General features: G+C 43.3%; 1 protein-coding gene across 19 annotated transcripts; it reads right to left on the reverse strand.

The window, feature by feature from the left end:
• Window positions 1–1261: 1261 nt before the first annotated feature.
• LOC117136242 (FK506-binding protein 5) lies at window positions 1262–20792 on the reverse strand. Of its 19 annotated transcripts, XM_033297027.1 has the most exons (28): window positions 19907–20654; window positions 18150–18306; window positions 17913–18079; window positions 17446–17481; window positions 14824–15006; window positions 14554–14697; window positions 14358–14491; window positions 14113–14293; window positions 13720–14034; window positions 13035–13349; window positions 12330–12974; window positions 12094–12276; window positions 11884–12021; window positions 11637–11819; window positions 6345–6476; window positions 5796–6119; window positions 5546–5734; window positions 5350–5487; window positions 4681–4929; window positions 3954–4136; window positions 3769–3900; window positions 3408–3572; window positions 2866–3022; window positions 2642–2808; window positions 2423–2579; window positions 2203–2369; window positions 1960–2142; window positions 1262–1899 (listed from the first exon to the last, which is right to left on the reverse strand). In XM_033297027.1, the coding sequence occupies exons 1-28, from the start codon at window positions 20118–20120 to the stop codon at window positions 1712–1714; spliced, it is 5526 nt and encodes a 1841-aa protein (XP_033152918.1). In that variant the 5' UTR covers window positions 20121–20654; the 3' UTR covers window positions 1262–1711. The 19 variants fall into 19 exon arrangements, with proteins under 19 accessions (XP_033152918.1, XP_033152919.1, XP_033152922.1 ...); XM_033297028.1 differs by lacking the exon at window positions 17446–17481; XM_033297031.1 differs by lacking the exon at window positions 4681–4929 and having other exon boundaries at window positions 19907–20650.
• Window positions 20793–21045: the final 253 nt, after the last annotated feature.

Here is a 21045-nt window from a genome sequence, read left to right on the forward strand (position 1 = left end):
GCGAAAGGTACACGGCGAAATTTCGGCATGATATCTTTCGGTCATTATCTACCTTTCGATTTAACACATTTTGCCACTTTAGCCATTATTTCCCTGGCTTCCAGCATGAGCTCATCGGTCTGTTTTGCCGCATTAGAATGTCAGTGGGAGTTTTCAGACTGAAATTTCAGCTGGCGGAAACAAACAATGTGTTGTCAACGGCAGGCAAAGCCTTGTGCACCCAGGAATCTATGTGCTATCACTAGGTTGTGGAGACAGTTTCGCCTGATAACTTCGAAATTGAGATATCACCGCCAAATGACCTATACTAACATAGTTCGTGAGTCAGATGATTAAACATGTGCCTGTGCCTCTGAGTAGGAAAGGAAATTATAAAATAAATCACTCGTTGGGTAATCTTTGAATAGTTTTTGAATATATGATGGTGTAATTACAATCCATAGGGATAAACTTATTTTAAGACGAGTTTGCAAGATTAGATTTGTCATCGTCCTTTAATTCTAGCTAGGTTCATTTTTAGTATGAGTTCATTTAGTATGAGTTCATTTTTAGTATTTTATATGAGTATATTTTGATCTTTCCATTGACAATCACATTCTTCCTCTCAATTACACAACTAAAGTAGCAATTGATTTTACTTTTCAATTTTTCTTTGGTCAAACCAACCTACTTTATGCTTTGTTCTTTAGTTTAGTTTCTAAACTATTTGGAAAATTTGTTGTAAAATCTGTGGAAATTTACAAGACTAAAAAGAAAAAAGAAAAAGATTAAAACATTTTTCAAAAGTGTGGGCGTGGCAGTTTTTAGCGGGTTTTAGGCGTTAGAGTGGGCGTGGCAACATGAGTCAACAAACTAGCGCTGCGTCTACGTCTCTAGAATCTGTATGCTGAATCCTGAATCCTTCTAGCTTTTATAGATCCTGAGATCTCGACGTTCATACGGACAGATGGACATGGCCAGATCGATCCTAATCAAGAATATATGTATATACTTTACATGGTCGGAATCGCTGCCTTTTGCCTGTTACATACTTTTCGAATCTTACATACGAATCTAGTATACCCTTTTACTCTACGAGTAGGGGTATAAAAATGAAATATATTATTTAATACTATCAGAACAAAACGTATTGCCGCGATTGGATCCAAATGATATTGACCATGGACTTTACCTATGCATTATCATGATCAAAATAAGACATTCCCGACGAACAATTTTACATACATCATCCAATAGTTTATTAAGTATCATAGGCCGTAAATGAGTTACTGTAAAAATTATTATTGGCATTTATTACACAATATTATGGCGTTTAAATTTAAATTTAACGTAATTACTATGACTTGATAGTGTTCTTCTGTAATTGATTTCCATGATGTACACGGGTGAGAAGACAAATAAATGTGTAAAGTGACATACATGAGTTTTGATATTAATGGAAGCATCAGAGTTTGTTGAAGTTATCAAGTTGTCTCAAAAGATATTTCAAAAGCAATGGATTGTCTCCAAACAAGTGGTTTTCATGCGTCTAATTTAGACGATTGGATGACAGTTTAATGTGCATAGATATGCGTGTATTATTGTGACTTTGGATAATCATTTCAAGTTTGGCTCGCTCGCTTTTGTATGTCTTGTCGAAAACCCTCCATCGAAGTTGACAGCCGTTCAACATGATTCAGTACATTCTTCCCAATTCCCCGCCCGCTACCATTCACGACTGCTTGGGGTGCTGGACAGGAGGCGGTGGCGCCGGCTTGAAGCACTGCAGCAGGAAGGCGGTGTAGACCACAAAGGCCACCGCCAGCGCAATCAGGGCGTACATAAAGATGTTCAGCTCGGGCTGGCGGAAGCGGTTCTTGCGCAGCCACTCCAGCACTTCGTCCTCGGATAACAGATCACCTTGAATGAGAATTATAATGAGATTACTCCTTTGCTCGCTTCACCTTCCCACGGACATACCCCTGTATATGCTGGGGAACCGACGGCGGAAGTAGACCATTGCTGGCAGCTTGGTGACGCCCCATTTCTTGGCATACCGGGAGTCGGCCATCTTCACGAAGGTGATGTCCAGGTTATCCGTCTCGCTGTCGATGTTCTCGAGCTTTTCCAGCGCTGCAGTACTGTCCGGCTGATTGTGTTCGTCTAAGTAGAAGACATGTTTGTAATAATCGAAGAGTGTTTCAGAAAGGTTACTGAACTCACAGAAGAAAACGGCCAAGAACTCATTCTCCTCGAGTAGCTTGTCGAGCATCTTTCGGTTGACTTCTTCTATTTCGTTTTTGATCTCGAATACATCCTGCGACGTTAGCCAGGTGATCACCTTGTCGTGTTGGTGTAGGTCGCCGTCGTAGAGGACGGGCACTTGTTTTCTAAAGTGGTGAAGGGTTAAAAAACTTCATCTACAGCTTTGAGTATCACCTACCGGAAATAAACGAGGGAAGGTATATTCACTATCTCGTATTTCTTGGCCGCCTGGATACTAGCAATCTTTACGAAGTCAATGCCGAACATGTCTGCCTCGCCATCGATCTCCTCCAGCTCTTCCAAAATCTCCTCGCACTCAGCACAATCATCGTCATCTACATAAGTGTGTGATAAGTTATAGGATCATCTTTTAATTCATTAAACCTTGGATACTCACAAAAGAAAACGACCAATAGAGTGGACTCCGCCATTAGGCGATCCAGCATACGCTCGTTGACCTCCTCGATTTCATCGGCCAACTCGCGGTTGTCATCATCGATGAGCCATTCCAACACTGATTGCTCGTTCTGAAGGTCGCCCTCAAACAGCAATGGGTTTCCATTTCTGCACACAAGTTCGGATGGCTTAGAAGTTTAGTTGATGGACACTCTTGACACTTACCTGAAATAAACCAAGGCCGGGAAGGTCTTGATCGAGTAACGTTTTGCCAGCTGCGGATCCTGGATCTTGACCATATGAATGCCGAACACGTCGCATTCGTCATCGATCAGTTCCAAGCCCTCTAGTATCTGGTCGCATATGTTGCAGTTGATTTTGTCTGCCGAAAATGCACGATAGGTCAGTAGTTACCCCGTTGTAATTAGTGTTTATAATTAGAGCGAAGCTTGAGAATCGGTTAGCTATAGTGTAAGAGGCAAAGAAAACGCCGTAACAAAAAGGTATTCCCGTCCAAACTAAATTCCAGTGAATTCTAGAAATTTGGAACGCAAATTGCTTATCAACAGCAAAGGAAGGGCATGCAGATATCTCATCATTTAGTTTGGTCGTAATACGATGGAAGCCTGGTTTAGTGCTGTCAGGATTCGATTCTGGGCATAGAACAGAGCTCCTACGGAGGGTTAGACGTGGTTAGGGCTCCATCGAGCATGCGAAGTCGGAGCTTGGGAGTTTTATTGTTTGCACGTGGAATACGGAAGGAATACCTTGTTTTTCGATACGTTTTCTTTTACGTGAGATGTAGTTTTGTACGAATTGGCTGGATGAGTGTTTTGTGGATTTGGTGGTGGTCAGGTTGCTTTCTTTAAGACTAGAGGGGGAGCAGAAACTGCGGCAGAAAGCGGGTTGCTTCCCATTGCGCTCTGGTGGCACTGAGGTCGGTACGGTTGCGGTTGCGGTTTCGTTTTCGGGTTCGGTTTGAGACAGGGATTGAGACAGATTGTGGTTTATGGTCGATGCAGTGTGGGGCGGGGAGGATACAATAATTCAGAATGTGGTAGATCATGATAAAGTGATGGAGAACAGTGGGCCAATCGAACCAGAGTCCGATCGATAGGAGCTACTCACAGAAATAGACGGCCAGGTACTGCGTCTCCTCCACCATTGTCTCCAGCATCTGGCGAGTGATCAGCTCAATACGATCTTCGGTCTTCTGGGTGATCAGCCACTGGAGCACCTCCTCCTCCTCGCTCAGCTCGCCTGCAAAGACAATGGCTTAGCAAGGAATGCCCATCGTTTGATGGCTGCTTCACCCTCGAATACGTTGGGGATTCCTCCCTCGAAGTAAACTAGAGCCGGATACTCGTGCACGCCGTAGCCGTCGGCCACGGAGAAGTCCCTGGTCTTAACGAATGTTATGCCGTGCTTGTCGCAATCATCGTCGATGTTTTCCAGCTCCTCCAGAACCTTGGTGCACTGCTCGCAGCCATCCGCATCTGATTGTCAAAGTGGGGTTGAGGAGTATATTATTACAATTATTCAACACGTACTGTACACAAGGACTCGACATACGGGGTACTACACAAGCACTACATAAAAAGCAGAGCAGAAGTTGAAGGGAAGTATGATAGTACGTTTTATAAGTCCTGATTCCACTAGCACGTTTTCAGGTACTGATAAGTGGGTGTATCTTAGAGTCAGTGCATCAGAATAGCTCTCTCTACACGTGTACGTTGGAATCAGCAGTTATAATTCAAATAATATCGAACTGAATATCAAAAATAAATCTTATCGGGGATGAGGAAGATAACAGCTAACGTTGAGAATAGATAGAAGGAGTCGACAGAGTTGGAGCAACAAATAGATACAGTGGGTTTCGGATGGAGATTCTATATTCGTTGGGGTTTTTACATTCGCTGTACAAGGAGGATGTGTGTCTAGTGTGCGTTGGCTTTTGGTGTCTGGTTGTGCTGGGTTAAGTGGTTAAACATTCTTGGACTCATTCCAGTTGCACGAGTTCTATACAGAAAGGGTGGCTACCATCCTCTTGCTTGCCAGTTGACGCATCCGCTGGAGCAGCTGCAGAGGCTGGCGGGGAATCCCCCTCAGAACCTGCCGCTGGCGCATCCTCTGCCCCGCCAGCGGCCGCCTCGGAAGGATCCGCCTCACTGCCGAAGGCGGCAGCGGCGCTGGCTGCTCCGCCCTCCTGCTGGTGCTGATCGCGCTCCTTTTTCAGCCGCGCCTTGCGAGCCGCTTTCGAATTACAAATGTCGCACTTGGTCTTGTTCCCTACGTTTGGGTATCGATTTGTGTGGTTCGGTTTGAGATTTCAGAGAGCACAGTCGTAAATAGAAATATAAATAAAGTCTTGTTCGGTTAGATACACAGAGCGCTGATAAGAGGCTTAGACTAGATTTATCTAATTGGTTATCTACGATCATAAACACACAGTTCGCTGCAAACTGTTTGCGCAAAAGCGTGGCACCAAACCCATAAAGTACGTTATACGCGATGCAAAATATGGTTAATAATTCTACATTTAAGAAGCCTGTTGGCTGATGGACGTGACGTAAAGTGAACATCAAATTGGACGTTGTACTTTGTGCGAATTGATACCACCAAACCGATTGCAGCACTTAAAACCTTGTTCCTCAGAGATATTGAAAATTCATCGGTTGAATCACAGAGTGCTTTCGGTTGCAAACTTACAAAAGTAGACTGCGATGGAGCCAGACTCTTCAATCAGATGAACGAGTCTTTCGCCTTCGAGATCTTCGATAACATCTCCACTTGGATCCTTTTGCGTGATCAGCCAAGTTAGGATCTGTTCTTCTTCGTAAAGATCACCTGCAAGGAAACGAGTTTACGCACTGAACTAACACCTTTCTTAAATGGGAACACCTACCGGCGTATATAACTGGCTCCTTGGATGTGGGCTTGAAGAAGACAATGGCAGGCAGGGCGAACACTCCGTACTCCTTGGCCATCTGCTTATCGTCGATTTTGACGAAGTCGATGCCCGCCTTGTCCGCTTCGTCGTCAATGTGCTCCACCTCCGCCAGGACACGAGGACACTGCTTGCACTCATCGCTATCTGAGGGTAAGTTGTGGGTTCATAAAGGCAGTCCAATCAACTGTGGACCTCGAGGACTTACAGAATATCACCGCTACGTAGTCGGAGTTCTTGCGGATCTTCTCGAACATCTTGCGGTTTACCTGCTCGATGTGATCGGTCATCTCCATGTTGGCCGGGCTCGTTAGCCAGTCCAGGACCTCCTCCTCGTCATCGATATCGCCGTCGTAGTTGATATACTTGCCCTTGCGGAAATACGTCAGTCCCGGGGGATTCCTGAAGCCGTACTTCTTGGCCATCAGCTTGTCGTGCATCTTCACTATGTAAATGCCATATTCCGCAGCCTCGTCGTCGATTAGTTCGATGTGCCGCAGCACTCGTGGCGAGTCGGGATCATCTTCTTTGTCTGCAATTGCAAGCGATATCCCATTGGCATTAACATGAATATTTGGAGTATTTGGCTAAATTATTCAGATTCTGAGAGACTTATTCCGTAGAAATTATATTTTGCTTTTGTGTTTTTGGGCAGTTACAGTTTTTAGTGGGCGCGATTTACTAAAAGTACGTGAAACCTCTTGGATTCCTTAGCATTTATGTTACCTAAACTTACAACTTCCCGAGGTATACTTACAAAAAACAACCGCTAAAAAGTCTTTGGTGCCTATATACTCGAAAAGTTGGTCACGATTAATGAGCTGAATGCTTTGGTCGGCCTTCTGTTCGAGAATCCAGTTGAAGACGTCCTGATTGCTTGCAATGTTACCTGTTAGCAAAATCAAACAAAATGGTTAGAACTCATCGTATTTCCATGTATTTGGTCGAAGTGTCTGGCTCGTCGTCCATTTGGTGGCACATACCTGGTGGCTGCAGTTTGTCAATCAATCATCAGCTTTAATCTTGAATATGTATGCAAAATTAATGATCGCTTTGTTTATTCCCACCCCCGCCCAAATGAAATTCGAATTCGGCACTTTGCCAAATCCCCACCCGGCCATAAACAATGTTACATTTGGCAGCCTATGACTCAAAATATATGGTTTTTGAGGGGGACAGTTGCCACTGACAAACATACATTCATACATATGTACATCGTCAAGGTTTTCAAGAATATATTTCAAGATTTTTTGTGGCCTATATGTTTGAAATTATTTAAGACAAAGAATTGCGTATTTTAACAGTGCTTTAAAATTGTTATAAATAAGAGAACCTAAGTTTATTGAGTTGGATGGCTTTTATTAAATATTCTTACAATTTCATTCGGGAGCTATGTTTACAAAAGTGCTTTTGTCGATTTGCGTTTGATTCTTACGATCTGACAATTTCCATTTCGAAAATCTTGACTTATCAGCTGCTGTTCAACAAAATTTGTTTACATATATATTGGATTTAGTTACAATTGCGTGTAGATTGGTAGGCTTTAGCTTAAGAAAACATAATGATAAAGATTTATAATTCGATATTTTGCAAATACCGATAACAAAAACAACAGCGAGCGGTACAGAAATCGCTCTCAGAAGAAAACAAATGAAACAAATGGCGAGCTACAATATGCGAGGCCATGTTCAGCGAGAAATATTGGATTTTCGATTCCATAACAAAATTAAGTATACGGCCTGTATGCTGCTGCAACATATCTAAAAAGTTGTGGTTACAAATTATGGTTCTTAATGTTGTTATTATGCAAACAGTTGGAGGCTCTCATAGTTACACGTCTCAGTTAAATTAGCTAACAGTTGGGCACTGTCAGGTGTAAATTGTTTCAAAAAATATTTTATGCGTTTGTTCGTTCGTTTGCTATGCTTTGGCCCTTGTTTAAATTAGACTAACTACATAAATGTAAATTGTATATTGCGACAAAAAGAAGTAGTATCAAAAAAGTTTAGGCGTTCGTTATTGACAAAAGACAATGTCCCATTAATTTGTTAATAACAAGGCTTGCTGACTAAATATACAAGTGAAAGTTCTCAGAAGTTTTATAGTTGCTTGTCGAAGTAATTGCTTTTAGTTTGAACAAAGTTTGTTGAAATCCGTTGGCAAATGCAACAAATGTGTGGTTTAGTTAGTTATAGACCTGGGTTCGACCTACACAGGTCGGCCCCTCTTGAAGAAAGTTAAAGCGAAAATATCAACAAAGTTTCGGTTAGTAGGTTTTCTTGATCATTAATCATTATTTCGGGTTTCGTGTGATTCTGCTACTCGTGGATCTTCTTAACGTGGAACAACGTGGAGTAAGTTCTGATCTGGCACAGAAGATGTGTCAATGGTTTTGTGCCAGACTGTTCAAGGTTAGTGCGAGGAAACCTCAATTTCAAGGACACACAGCCTGCGAATTCAGTTTTCAGTTGGTTCTTGTCATAGTTGTTGTCTTTTGCAGTCACACATAGATGATGTACATTTAATTATAGAAACCTGTCATTGAAGGTTCTTTGGCTGGCTATACAGGTTTGAGTTGGTTTTGGTTTTGGTTTTGGTTTTGGGTTTGGTATTGGTTGTGGTTTGATAATTGTTCTATCAGTTGGCAACAGTGCGTATACGTGCTACTTTAGTATGGTATATCATTCAATCATACAATCAATCACTATCTAACTGTCTGTGGTTAGCCACATTCAGTTAAACTGTTGCCTTACTCCCACAGAGAGATATCCTGAAAAATGATATCATACAAATTTTTTAGTCGATTTTGGAAAAAATTAATGCCTGCAAGACACAAGAGAGAGAAAAGAGAAGAGAAATAAACAAATAAGGTAACGACCAAATTGTGCGTGTGTCTGTATGTGTCTGAGTATGGGCACAACTAGAGCAAAGTGATCAGGGAACAGGACAATGAGCTTGGCGTCAAATGAATCTTTATCTCGAATTGTTTATAGTGCTAAATGACAACGGTGTCTGGTCCGAGGGTCCAACGACTACGTACCGGATTTGACATTCAGCTTGCCGGACTTCTTCGCCGACTTCTGCTTGGATACCTTCTCCACCTCCTGGGACTGGTCGTCGTTGTCCTGGCCCTTGCCTACCGGCTTCTTGCCAGCCTGCGGCTTGTTGCTTCCTCCCGAGCGCTTGTTGGCATAGGAAACCTTCACCAGGGGCTTGTCCTCGTCGTCCTCATCGTCGTCATCGGTGTCCTTGGAGGGCTTGGCCTGCTTCTTGGTGGCCGCCGGCTTGGTGGACGATTTGCTGGACGCCTGGCCGGCGAACTGGAAGTTGCCGCCGCTGGGACGCTTGCCCTGGTCGCCTTCGCTATGCCCGATCCGCTGGGCGGTCATCTTAGGAACTTTCGTTGACTTCTCCAATTTGGTTGGACAGCATTGGAATGGTTTGTAATCGTTGGGCACGAAATTGTTGCCGCGCTTAGCTGAATGGCCGTCATGACCCAATCCAACATAGAAACATTCGTCATCTGTGTAAGCAAACAAACAAAAACATTTTGTCAGATTGTTTAATTTAAAAAGATTTTTGTTTTTTTTGGTTCACTATCAACAGAAGGTTCGTTACGATAAGTTAAAAATGGTTTCAACAAAAGTGCATCATTGTAGGCTAGAACTAAGAATAGAAGTCGCAAACTGGCTTTTTACACTTTTCTTAACACCTCCGATATTACCACAGAGAAAGAAAAAGAGCAGTTAGTACGATTTTCGATTTGATTTTCATTATATTCTCAGACTTGAAAGATTCTTTGTTCTAGAGTAGAAGCGTGCTTTATGAGTGGAAGAGATTCGAAATTGTTATAAAGTATAATTTAAATTACATTGCAAAACTACTAACTGACAAAATGCTTTTGATGCTGACTGTACAAGTTTCGGATTTTGATTCTAATTTACAAACATGTCAAAAGTCGAGTTAAGCCCACGTTGTACATTTCGTTTTCGACTGAGTGTCAGTGAATCCACTGCGTCTCACTTGATCGAACTTATGGTTGTTTTTGTTTATATGCTTAAATATTTTCCATGGAGCAGCAGGATCGTTATACATTAATATATATAAACAAACATAACGATTACTTAAAGTATTATGAGAAAGTAAATTATAAATCGAACAAATTAGGTATTAACACAATTGTTGTATCATTATCAAGATAGTTACGTTTTTAAATAAAAAACCTTAAGTTTCCTGGCTTAAATAATTTCAAACATTGTGTCAGCTATGTATGATTTAATATTCTTTAAACATGTCCTTGCAGTAACAAGGACATTTGGCTTTGAAAGTGGATAAAGCTGCGGATGTAGGTGTGGGATTACTTAGTCAAGGGGATCAAAAGTATACGAGTGTGGGTAGCTATTTTGACTGGACTGTGTATTCCCAATTAAGATTGTGCCTCACATGATAGTTGCTTTAGCACAGAAGCAATGCGCAGAGCACAGACACACAAATCACGTGATTGTAGAGTGGTTACCTTGGTTAAATGCATTTCTATTTGAATTCCTCTTCCCCAAGTCTGTAGATAGACAATGAAATTAACTTTAGTCAAAGTTACAGAGTGTTTTTTGGCATAGTACAGTGTACGAGGATGTGTTCTCGGGCGGGATGAAGTTGGGAAGGGAATTAAAGTCGGGTTGGACAAAACATTGAACAACTTCAGTTAGTGCGTCAATGGCAACTCACATTCAGGTATTACCTATTTCATCTATAAGCCGACCTGAGCAAAGGTCAGCAAGACGGTGTATCGTTCGACCTTTGGCCGTGTGCCTATATTTTGGTTTACTTTTAATATCCTCTTCTTCATCTTCGTCGTCCTCATTATCGTCCTCCCCTGTTGCGTCCTCGTCATCCTTATCTGGGTCGTCCCCGTCTTCGTCATCATCCTCGTCATCATTGTCTTTTTTGTTATCGTCGTCCCCGTCCTCCTCGTCATCGTCCTCCTCGTCCCCGTCATCCCCGTCATCCCCGTCCTCATCATCCTCGTCATCTCCGTTATTGTCTTCGTTGTCATTTTCGTCCTCATCTTCATCGTCGCCATCCTCATCGTCCTTGTCGTCTTCATTATTATCCTCTTCGTCATCTTCGTCGTCCTTATTATTATCTTCTTCGTCATCCTCGTCATCATCATCATTGTCTTCTTCATCATCCTCGTCGTCATTATCATTGTCTTCTTCGTCGTCCTCGTCGTCGTTATTATTGTCTTCTTCGTCGTCATCATTATTATCTTCTTCGTCATCCTCGTCCTTGTCGTCCTCATTGTCATCTTCGTCCCCATCATTATCTTCATCTTCGTCCTCATTATTGTCCTCTTCGTCATCCTCGTCGTCTCCATTATTATCGTCTTTATCATCCTCGTCCTCGTCTTCGTTATTGTCATCTTCATCTTCGTCATCATCGTCCTCGTCGTTCCCGTTTTTATCATCTTCTTCGTCATCCTCGTCGTCCTCATTATTATCATCTTCGTCATCCCCGTCGTCCCCATTTTCATCATCATTATCATCCTCGTCATCGTCATCCCTATCAGTATCTTTCTCCCCTGTTTCATCTTCGTTATCCCCATTTTCATCATCATCAGTTTCTAGTTTTTTTTTACGTAATCTCTCATTGCGAATCGAATTTTGCAGACGCTTTAATCTTTCTCTTTTATCCTCATCGCTTTCTTTGGGATAGCGCAATTTAACAATTTTTTCATTACTGTCGCCGTCATCATTGCCTATATAAGAAATTATCATTACGTACTGTACTTTTAATTTAGGCAAGAAACGGGTAAATGATATTTGATTTGTAATTTTTAAGATTTATGGAATCTTTTTTGGTCTTAATTGACTTTGTATCGAAAGTTTGGCTTATGAGCGTGAGTTATAAAGCATAAACACGTTTAAGAAAGGACGCTTACTCTTTTGATTGACTAACCACTGCAGCACACGGTTTTCATTTTTGAGATTACCTGAAGGAAAAAGGACTGTAAGTTCAGGCTGTAATAATATACCAAAGATCCCCAACTTACCATCATACATAATCGGGACGCCGGTCTCGTAGTAGACCAAAGCTGGAAATGCGAAAATGCCAATTTCATGAGCCAGCTTAACATCATTTGACTTGACAAATTGTATTCCGTGCTTGTCGGTGTCATCGTCGATGTTCTCCAACTCCTCCAAGATGTCGGAACACGATTCGCATTCATCGTCATCTGTTGTACAAACAGATAATGTCAACCAAAAGATCTTATTGAACTTAATGAGCAATACACTTACAGAAGAACACAGCCAGGTGCTCAACATCGTTGATCAGAACTTGCAGGGTCTTACGATCGACAGATTCGATGACATCAGCTGTGGACTCGTGCAAATCAATAACCCACTCGAGAATTTCCTCTTCCTTCATCAGGTCACCTTTTAACGAATATTTCAAATATGTACCTTGGCTAATAAAGTCTACATTTATCATCATGCATCAGCACTCACCGGTGTAAATTGTTCTAAACTTATGTCTATAAAATGCAAGTGCCGGCAGACCGGGCAGGTCGTACTCCTTATCAATATCGTCGTCGGATGTCTTTACAAAGTCAATGTCTTTTTCCTCGCATTCGTCATCGATGTTCTCCAGCTCGTTAAGGATCTTTTGGGCCTTCTTATCGCCCTCAGCATCTGCAGAAAACGGGTTTAAGAACGAAACAATATAAGGTTTTAAGTTAACTTACAGAAGAATACGACAACGTGATCGTTTTCAGCCAAGATCTTATCCAACATCTTCACATTGACCTCCTCAATTTTTCCGGGAATTTCAAGGGTCTCGTCGTCGGTAATCCAGGCCAACACCTCGTCCTCGTCGTCCAGATCTCCGGTGAAGTGAAGTGGATCACGGTTCCTGAAGAACACCAGGCGTGGATAGGTCTTGACATTGTATTTCTTGGCGATTCCGGTATCCTCAGTGGTAACAAAAATGATGCCAGCCTCATCCAACTCATCGTCGATGCTTTCCAGGGCGTTCAGAGTGTGCTCACAGGTCTCTCCGGGCTCGCAGGGACCCGTGAAGAAGACGACGACGTATTCGTGTTCGTTGATCAGAGTGACCAGGATCTCGTCGGTAACCTCCTCGATAGTAGCTGTCTTTTTCTGGACAAGAAGCCACTCGAGCACCTCATCCTCGTTCATCAGATCGCCTTCGTAGAGGGCCGGGATCTTGTTCTCGAAGTAGATGAGGGCGGGCAAGTGATCGAGACCGTATTCCTTGGCCTCAGCGGCGTTATCAATGCGGACGATGACGATTCCCTCCTTCTCCAGCTCGTCATCAATGTTCTCCAGTTCGTTCAGGATGCGCATATCCTGCTTATCGTCCTTGTCGTCTGTGGGCGAATGGTAATGATTGCAAAGGCGTAGCTACTTAAGCAGTGTGGGCTACTCACAGAATATAACCGCCAAGTGCTCGGTGTTCTCGACCAACTTGTCCTTCATCTCATCGGTGACCTCGGGAATTTCGGAATAGCGCTTCTGGTGCACCAACCAGCCAAGCAGCTCATCCTCTTTCATCAGATCACCCTCGTAGATGTGTGGAATTCCACGTTCAAAGAGTACAATCGATGGTATCTCATCGATACCCCATTCTTTGGCCTCCTTGTCATCATCGATCTTGACAAAGGCAATATCGTTCTGATCGCACTCATCGTCGATGTTTTCCAGCTCTGCGAGGATTTTCTGTGATTTCTTTTGGTCTTTGTCGTCTGCGAAGATGATTTCATAGGATAATTTAACAATTGTCTGCAACGCCTTGGAAGGCTATGAAATGAACTGGTCAACAAACTGCTGTTTCGCTCAACTTGTAACGTGAAACCTACAATCTACACTGTTCTATCGGTCTTTGCAGAGATACCTTCACGAAAAAGGGGTCTACTGGTTATTATTGTTTAGTTTTAAGTTAATACTTTTTCCAAGCGCCATTGAAAATTACTACTAGAAAGCGGGGTTAATGTTTCGATTGCAGTCACCCCAGAAGTACAACACCAATTCAACTGTACAATATCAACAGAGACAGGGAGTCGAGTGCGCAAGCGTCCTGGCACAAAATCACAGTGGGGCCCTGAAATAACTTACAGAAAAGAACAGCAACGTGGGGCATTTTCTCAATGATTAAGTCCAACATTTCGTCGGTGATGTCCTCGATTTGATCGGAACTCGTTTGGTCTGTTAGCCATTTCAGAAGCTTCTCCTCGTCCTCCAGATTGCCCTCGTAAATAGTTGGAATGCCTTTTTCAAAGTATATCAGTTTAGGAACTTTATTGATGCCATATTCAACGGCCTCCTCGGGATTGTCGATCTTCACGAAAGTAATGCCCAATGCGTCGCACTCGTCGTCAATGTTCTCCAGCTCCTCGAGTACTTTCTGGGACTTCTTGTCGTTGTTGTCGTCTGGAAAACAGCGTATGAGCAAAACGTGTTCGCCACCTTAGGCGCTATGCGCTATGGGTACGGGGTTTCAATATTTACAGAACAGCACGGCAATGACGCGTCCTTCTTTGATCATTGTGTCGAGCATTTCGTCGGTGACGTCCTCGATCTCATCCCGTTCCAACTGTCCCAACAACCATTTCAGAATCTGCTCCTCGTCCATGAGATCGCCGTCGTACACATTTGGAATTTCTTTTTCAAAGTAAACAATGGCCGGAATCTGCAGGTCGAATTATGTTATTCGTGTCAAAGACGTTTCAACTGCCAGCTCGCTGGGATCCTACCGAATCGATTCCGTAATCGGCTGCCGCCTTGGCATCGTCGATTTTCACAAACTGAATGCCATGCTTGTCGCAGTCGTCGTCGATTTGCTCTAGCTCCTCCAACACGGTCATCGAGTCGTCGTTTCCATGATCATCTGCAGATTAATGTCAGTCGGTTATCGCGTGTCGTGCCCCGCGAAAATTCTCATCTACATACAAAACAGCACAACCAGGTTGTCGATATTGCTGATCAGCGTCGACAGAGTCTTCGAAGTGACGTCTTCGATCACATCATCTTCATCGCCCGTCGACTTATTCTGCACCAACCATTCCAAGACGTCCTCCTCCCGCTGAAGTTCACCTGGAGACACAGTTCGATATTAGCGAAATGAATACCGAGCTCAGCATGGGATTGATGTGTGTTGGTCTGAGTTCGAATTGAGTGGTGGTGCAGGTTTCAAGAGAATGTGGTTTGGGATGGAGGTACCTTCGTATATGATCGGAGTCTGGTGGCGGTAATAGACCAAGGCTGGCAGGTTGCCTAGATTGTATTCGTCGGCCAAGGCCTCGTCGTGTATCTTCACAAACCCGATGCCCAGCTGGTCAGCCTCGTCGTCGATATTCTCCAGCTCCTGCAAGGCCTTGGCGCACTTGCGGCATTGCTGTTTGTCTGGCGGTCGCGATCGCGGATTCGGTGGATTGTTTCATAGAATCAGGCAAACAATAGATAATTAGGGCCGTCTGGCAGAGGGGTAACGTCTGGGTAAGCGAGGAGTAGAGCACAGAACATCAGGGTGGGGTCTGGTGTTGGGTATTATAGTACACGGATAGGCAGAACATTCAGGTATTATGTTTCGTGCGGCCGTAAGTGGGGGTTATTCTGGAGCCATCTCAGACAGATGTGAGTGCATGCAAGGGCCATGGAGTTCCACTTAACGCTACGGTTGCCCAATCTCTCCCAGGCGATTCGTTTATTTACACAATTTGTTTACAACATCCCTATCAGTCTGCGTGCAACCTGTTGCAATGTGTTTGCCTTGGTAGAGGAAATACATACATATCGGAGTGGGTGAATAAAAGAGGAATGGTTTTTTTCGAAAAGCTCTCTCCTTGCATTCACCTTTTCCTCTATTTCCGTGCGTTGTGCTTGCCACATTCGTAAATGTGTTTTCGACAAGCTTTCGCTTTTCTGGCCGACGCTGCGTATACGTAATATTTATTTCTGTTGCTTTGTCGGTGAACTTGTCAGTGTGATGGCTCCCTGCCTGGCCACATGTTTATGGCAACCTATCACCGCACCTTTCCGAATGCAGTTAGCCGGCGGTGGTGCCCAGAATGACACGCCTTCAAAAGCCATTACCCCGACCAAAATACTAATTTTCCCGATCAACGCGACTCATTCCCAGCAGCTGTTTGAGTGGGTGTCGCCAAGGTGACAAGGCCAACGCACACACTCGCTCGCGAAAATGTCTCATAATTTACTGCACAATGCATATGTGCTAAATCTAGAAAATCAGACGTGTTTGTGAGCCTCCAACTTTCTCCCTGACGACCTGACCAATTTTTTTGGCCCTGCCGCAGACATGGGCAAATGTTGCACTTAACTATAAATAGTGCCAGTCAGTCGGGGAAGAGCCGCGCACACACAGCTGTAGAGCTGCAGTGGGACGGACGGATACGAGTATATAGGTATTCGTATATTATGTAAACCAGCATTTGGCTGCGACAACTGAAGATCTGGCCATAACCATGCACTGCCGGCTCGTGTGCGCCATGTTGATGTATTGCTGAATGCAAGAGCAATTAAAAGCGCTGTCTGTCTGCAGCCCCTGATGGATTCAAACTCAATTGCGGGGGGACGATCGGAGGGGGGGGGGGGGATGCAGTGAAGGGGCGGGCGGGACAATGGGCCACGATTTCTTGTCTTGTCTCACCTACAAGCTGTTCGCATCTATGCATCTATGCATCTTGCATTAGGACAGGCGTTTTGTTTTTTGTATGCTGTCTGCGTTTGATAAAAATACCTATGGATAGTGTAGCGGATGCTACAGAAATGTTCTTGTGAATTCACACACTTGCCATGTGAGTGTGGCTATAGTTAGTTGTTTCAGAATTAAGCAAAAATAACAGCAGCAGCAAGAACAGCGAAAAATCATTTTGTTGGCCCACCAACTGCTTGAGTTTTCTATTTTTAACACTAAAATTGTAGGTGGCTGTGTCGGAAAGAGACGGATGGCCACGAATACTTTGTTGTTGGCCAACACACATCACCGTGTGTGTATATGTACATGTATGTATGTATGCCACATCTGCAAGTATTGAATTTATGCTTTTCTATAGGTAAATTCCTGCCTTTCTCCAAAATTCACACAAGGCCACCCCACTCTCGAAAATCGTCTCTGGGGAAATTCTTCCACGCTCGAAGATTTCCACATTCTGATCCAACTTCAATAGACCTGTGCGAATCCCCATTTCCATCCAGCTATCCACCGGCTTGTCCAAGTCACAGGGTTAGGGATTGGGTTGTGAGAAGGGGGGGAGAAGGAGACGTCGTGCCGACAAAAACATAATCTGGCGCCGAGCCCAGACATTCATCTGCATTGCTTCTGTTGTTGTAATGTTTATTATTATACGTATACGTAATATGTGTGTCTGCCTTGGTCGATAGCGAACGCGAAAATGAGAGATCTTGTTTTTCTAAAAAATTACTAAGGATTACTACTCGTACGGTGGTGATTGTATCTATTTGAGGATGAGTCCTTCACCCAGGCCATCGACGTTAACTTGGCTGCCGCCGGAGAGATTAAGATTACCCAGTCGAGATCATCATCAACTTGAATTTCCCTAGCGATCGATCCTAGCAAGCACCAACCCACACTCTGGATTTTTCGGTTATTTGGGTTATGCAGCCAATTAGGAAATACATATTTACATATCGAATTGTGGGCATTGCGGAATAATCTTTTCATTTCAACTTTGGTATTACTGGAATCAGGAAAATTATGGCGGAATAGGGTAAAACATTGTCAATGAATTAATTTGGGGGAAACATAGTTTCAAAGGAGAGTGCAAGATAGAAGGTTCCCAGTACTGTTCACGGAAAACTTACCCATAACCCGGGGCGGGCATGTTTCATGATCTGGACCTGGAGTCGTTTGATAGAATAGATATTGGATTGATAAATGGTCCTTTTGCATTTTGGCTCAAAGAGGGTGCGATACACCGCCGGAAGAGAAATTATTATTATATATAGAGAGTTATATTAAGTGTTAAGTATGCCGCCACTTAGCTTCGGTTAGTTACAAGTAGTATACGTATTTATAGAGAGAGTACAGACATACGCAAAAGATATTGATTTATGGAATAGAATGTACAGAATAGGTAGTTTTGATAGTAGTCCTAGTACCTAGCTGTATGATTTTTAGTCACAAGAGAGCTAAACTGTTTGTGTTCGCTAAAAACTGCAACTGCTTTGAAAAAGAACATCATCAATTCAAGTGTCCGACACTACAGTGTTCGGAGTGCTAAACGTTTGAAGAACTTAGTTTGTGCTACGGTCAAGTCATTCACACTTACAGAACAGAACGGCTACGAAGTCGGTGTCCTCGATGATCTTCTGCAATATCTTGGCATTGACCTCCTCGATGCGATCGGGCAAGTCCATGGCCTCCAAGGAGGTGAGGAAATCGAGCACTCCTTCCTCGTCCATGAGATCGCCATCGTATATGATGGGCTCCTTCTCCCTGCGGTTTTCGAGGTATGGATTCGATTCGATTAGGTCTTGTGCTTGTTCGTGGTGGGGGAGTTACCTACCTGAAGTAGGTGAGGGCGGGGAAGTTCTTGATGCCATACTGTTTGGCTAGTCGTTTGTCGTTGATTTTCACGAAGTCCACACCGAAGGAGTCGGTGTCATCGTCGATTTTCTCGAGTTCCGCTAAAACCTTATCACAGGTCACGCAGCTTCGCGCATCTGAAATCGTAGAAACCGAGCGTGTGAGTACCCAAGATCGATTATATGTAGATACCGGCAGCGATTGACAGTCGGCAACTGCTGCATGTGACGCCACAAGAGACCATAACTAAATTCCCATCCGAATTGAAAGCCCAAAGCCCTGGCAGAAGTGGAGCCAAATGCCGCAGAGATTATTCATTCCTATAGTAGATGCAGGATGCATCATCGGACCGCGCAGTCGAAAATAAGCCTGAATGAATGAATGAAATGACAGCAGCGCCAGGCCAATTCTGTGCTATTAATGCGGCAGCAACTGCCAACAAATATGCTGAAATTCTAAATTAATTCATAAAATTCATGCGGCCACTATTAGGGAAATGAATTGCAGGCCGCAAAAGACCACCGTTGGCCCACGTCTCTACAAACGTTCTGGTTGGTTAAACGGCAGACCAGACTGCAAAATCGGAATCATTAATACATCGCCGAGTAAGCAGCCATTTCGATTGTTTTCTATCCGTTCAAAACAATCTTTCACTGCTTGGAAAGTAATCGCGAGTTGGCCGAATCCCCCATTGCTCGCTACTCCTAATGTCTTTACCAACACTAAGGTGTTTCCTGTGTACACTAGGTGCAGGATGTTTGATTTAAAATCATCCGAGTGCTTTCGCATGCAGTGCAATAACATAAATAGCGTTCGCTTGAAACAATAAACACATTTAGCTTATCGATAGAATTCGTTTACATATTGAACTATCTGCGATTTGATTGCCAAAACTATTCAATGCTCTGCCATTTGCGTATATATTCCATGATTATTTCGATTGTCGGCCAGCGTCATTGGGCCTGAGGCTTTTGGACTTAAAATATTTTCATTGTCAACAATTATTTTTGGAATTGCCGCCAATGCTAATGAAACACATCGTGAGGTATACGTATACATATAAAGGAGAATATTACAATCCGAAGATCACTTTCGTGTTTATTAACTTTGACATTGGGGAACAGCGCGCAAAGGCCAAATCTATTTTTAAACTGATTAAAGAGATTTAATAAGTAAGCCATTCTTTCACGCGAACGGTAACCATTTTTTTGGTAACCCGAAAATAGGTGACCAATGGACGAGGGCATTGAAAATAAATGTAAAAGGGCAGGAAATCTGCTGCCAACTGGAAGGAAATGAAAGTCTGCTTCAGAGGTACATTTTGTGCCAAAAGTTTGCGCCAAAATAGACTAAAAAATCGAAAATATAAAAAGCTGCAATGACGATTTCTCACAGCCAAGAGAGATTTCTCTACTCATAAACAGATCGCAAAGATAGCGCAGAAATGAAAAATATATAGAAAAGGGAAGGCAGCACAGACTACTGGCAACTCGGGGAGGAAATGAAGAAATAGAAAAAAATAAAAAATTAACCGAATGAAAATCGCGGACATTTCGAGCAACGAATTTTTCACATATTTTCATTTGTATGTGAATTTTTAGAATTTTCACTAGCGAAAATTTATATAATATGGCTTCTGTTACTATTTCGAGTCCGGTCCGGTCCGGTCTGGTGATAAATGAGCGGTGCCCGGACGAACCCGAGAGCACTGGCACACCCCCCTCTCCCACCACTTACACCAGAAGACGGCCACGTAATCCTTGTCGGCCAGGAGCTTCTCCAGCTGCTTGGCATTGACCTCCTCGATGACGGCCTCCGGCTCCGGAGGCGCCACTGGCTGCGAGCCCTTCTTGTTGTTGTTGTTGCCTGCGCCACTCACATGTCCGGGAAAACTCAGGGCCAGCAGAGCACACACGAGCAGCGAGAGAGTCTTGAGGCGGGTGAAAGTCATCCTGCGATCGGTTACGGTTCTGATGTGCTTTAGTCCCTTAACGCGAACATGCGTGCGCGTGTCTGCTCGTTTTGGTGTGTTCTACAGTTTATAGTGTTATAATTGTATAATTGATTCGTTCTCGTCGTTTGGGGTCTTTCGTTATTAAAATTTGTATTCCTTTGAGAATCGGTCACTATTTTTAGTTGATAATGGTGTTTCTTCTTTCGCAATTTATTTTATGTATAACAACTTTTTGTTCACTGATACATATATACGGGGTTCGTATATGCACAGGCGAGATATATGTGGGGTATATACGAGAATAATTAGATTATATATGTGGCTTCTTGCTTCTATTAATTGAACGTTTTCCGCGGACTGTACTCTTTGCTCTTCAGATTTTGTTCCACTCCGTGCAGAGGTCCGCTCGCAACTGAAAGTATTTTGGTGGAATCTCGTTGCCATTCAAGAGGCCTTGCCCGAGCTTTAGGGATCGGGATCGTGGACTTCGTGCTTTGGCGCAGCTTTTCCGCTCCCCCGAAAAGCTTTCGCGTCGAGCGCAGGAGCGCCAATCGAGGGAGCAGTGTGGTGAAATCAGGCGAAGAGCGAGAGTTTCCCTTTCGGATTGCAGTTCTCTGTTTATGCATTCGGTGCAAACAAGAAAGTGACTACGAATAGTCCTATAAAAACAAACTCGGAGAATCGTTTTCATGAAGCGCTACAACAATGCACATCATTTTGTATTTTCCATTTTGGCGTTAGTAAGACACATATAAAAATGTTTTTCGAGCTAACATATGTCAATCTTCGGTTTAATCTAAAATGAAAAGAATTTCAATTTTCTAAGAGACAATACGTGACATTATACGTGAATCCGTGAATGCTTTTTCTTAACATTGTAGGTTTTATAGTTCCGAAAATCTCGGCGTTTACAGAGATAGGA

Source organism: Drosophila mauritiana, chromosome 2R (genome assembly GCF_004382145.1).
Source record: "Drosophila mauritiana strain mau12 chromosome 2R, ASM438214v1, whole genome shotgun sequence".
NCBI classification, from domain to species: domain Eukaryota; kingdom Metazoa; phylum Arthropoda; class Insecta; order Diptera; family Drosophilidae; genus Drosophila; species Drosophila mauritiana.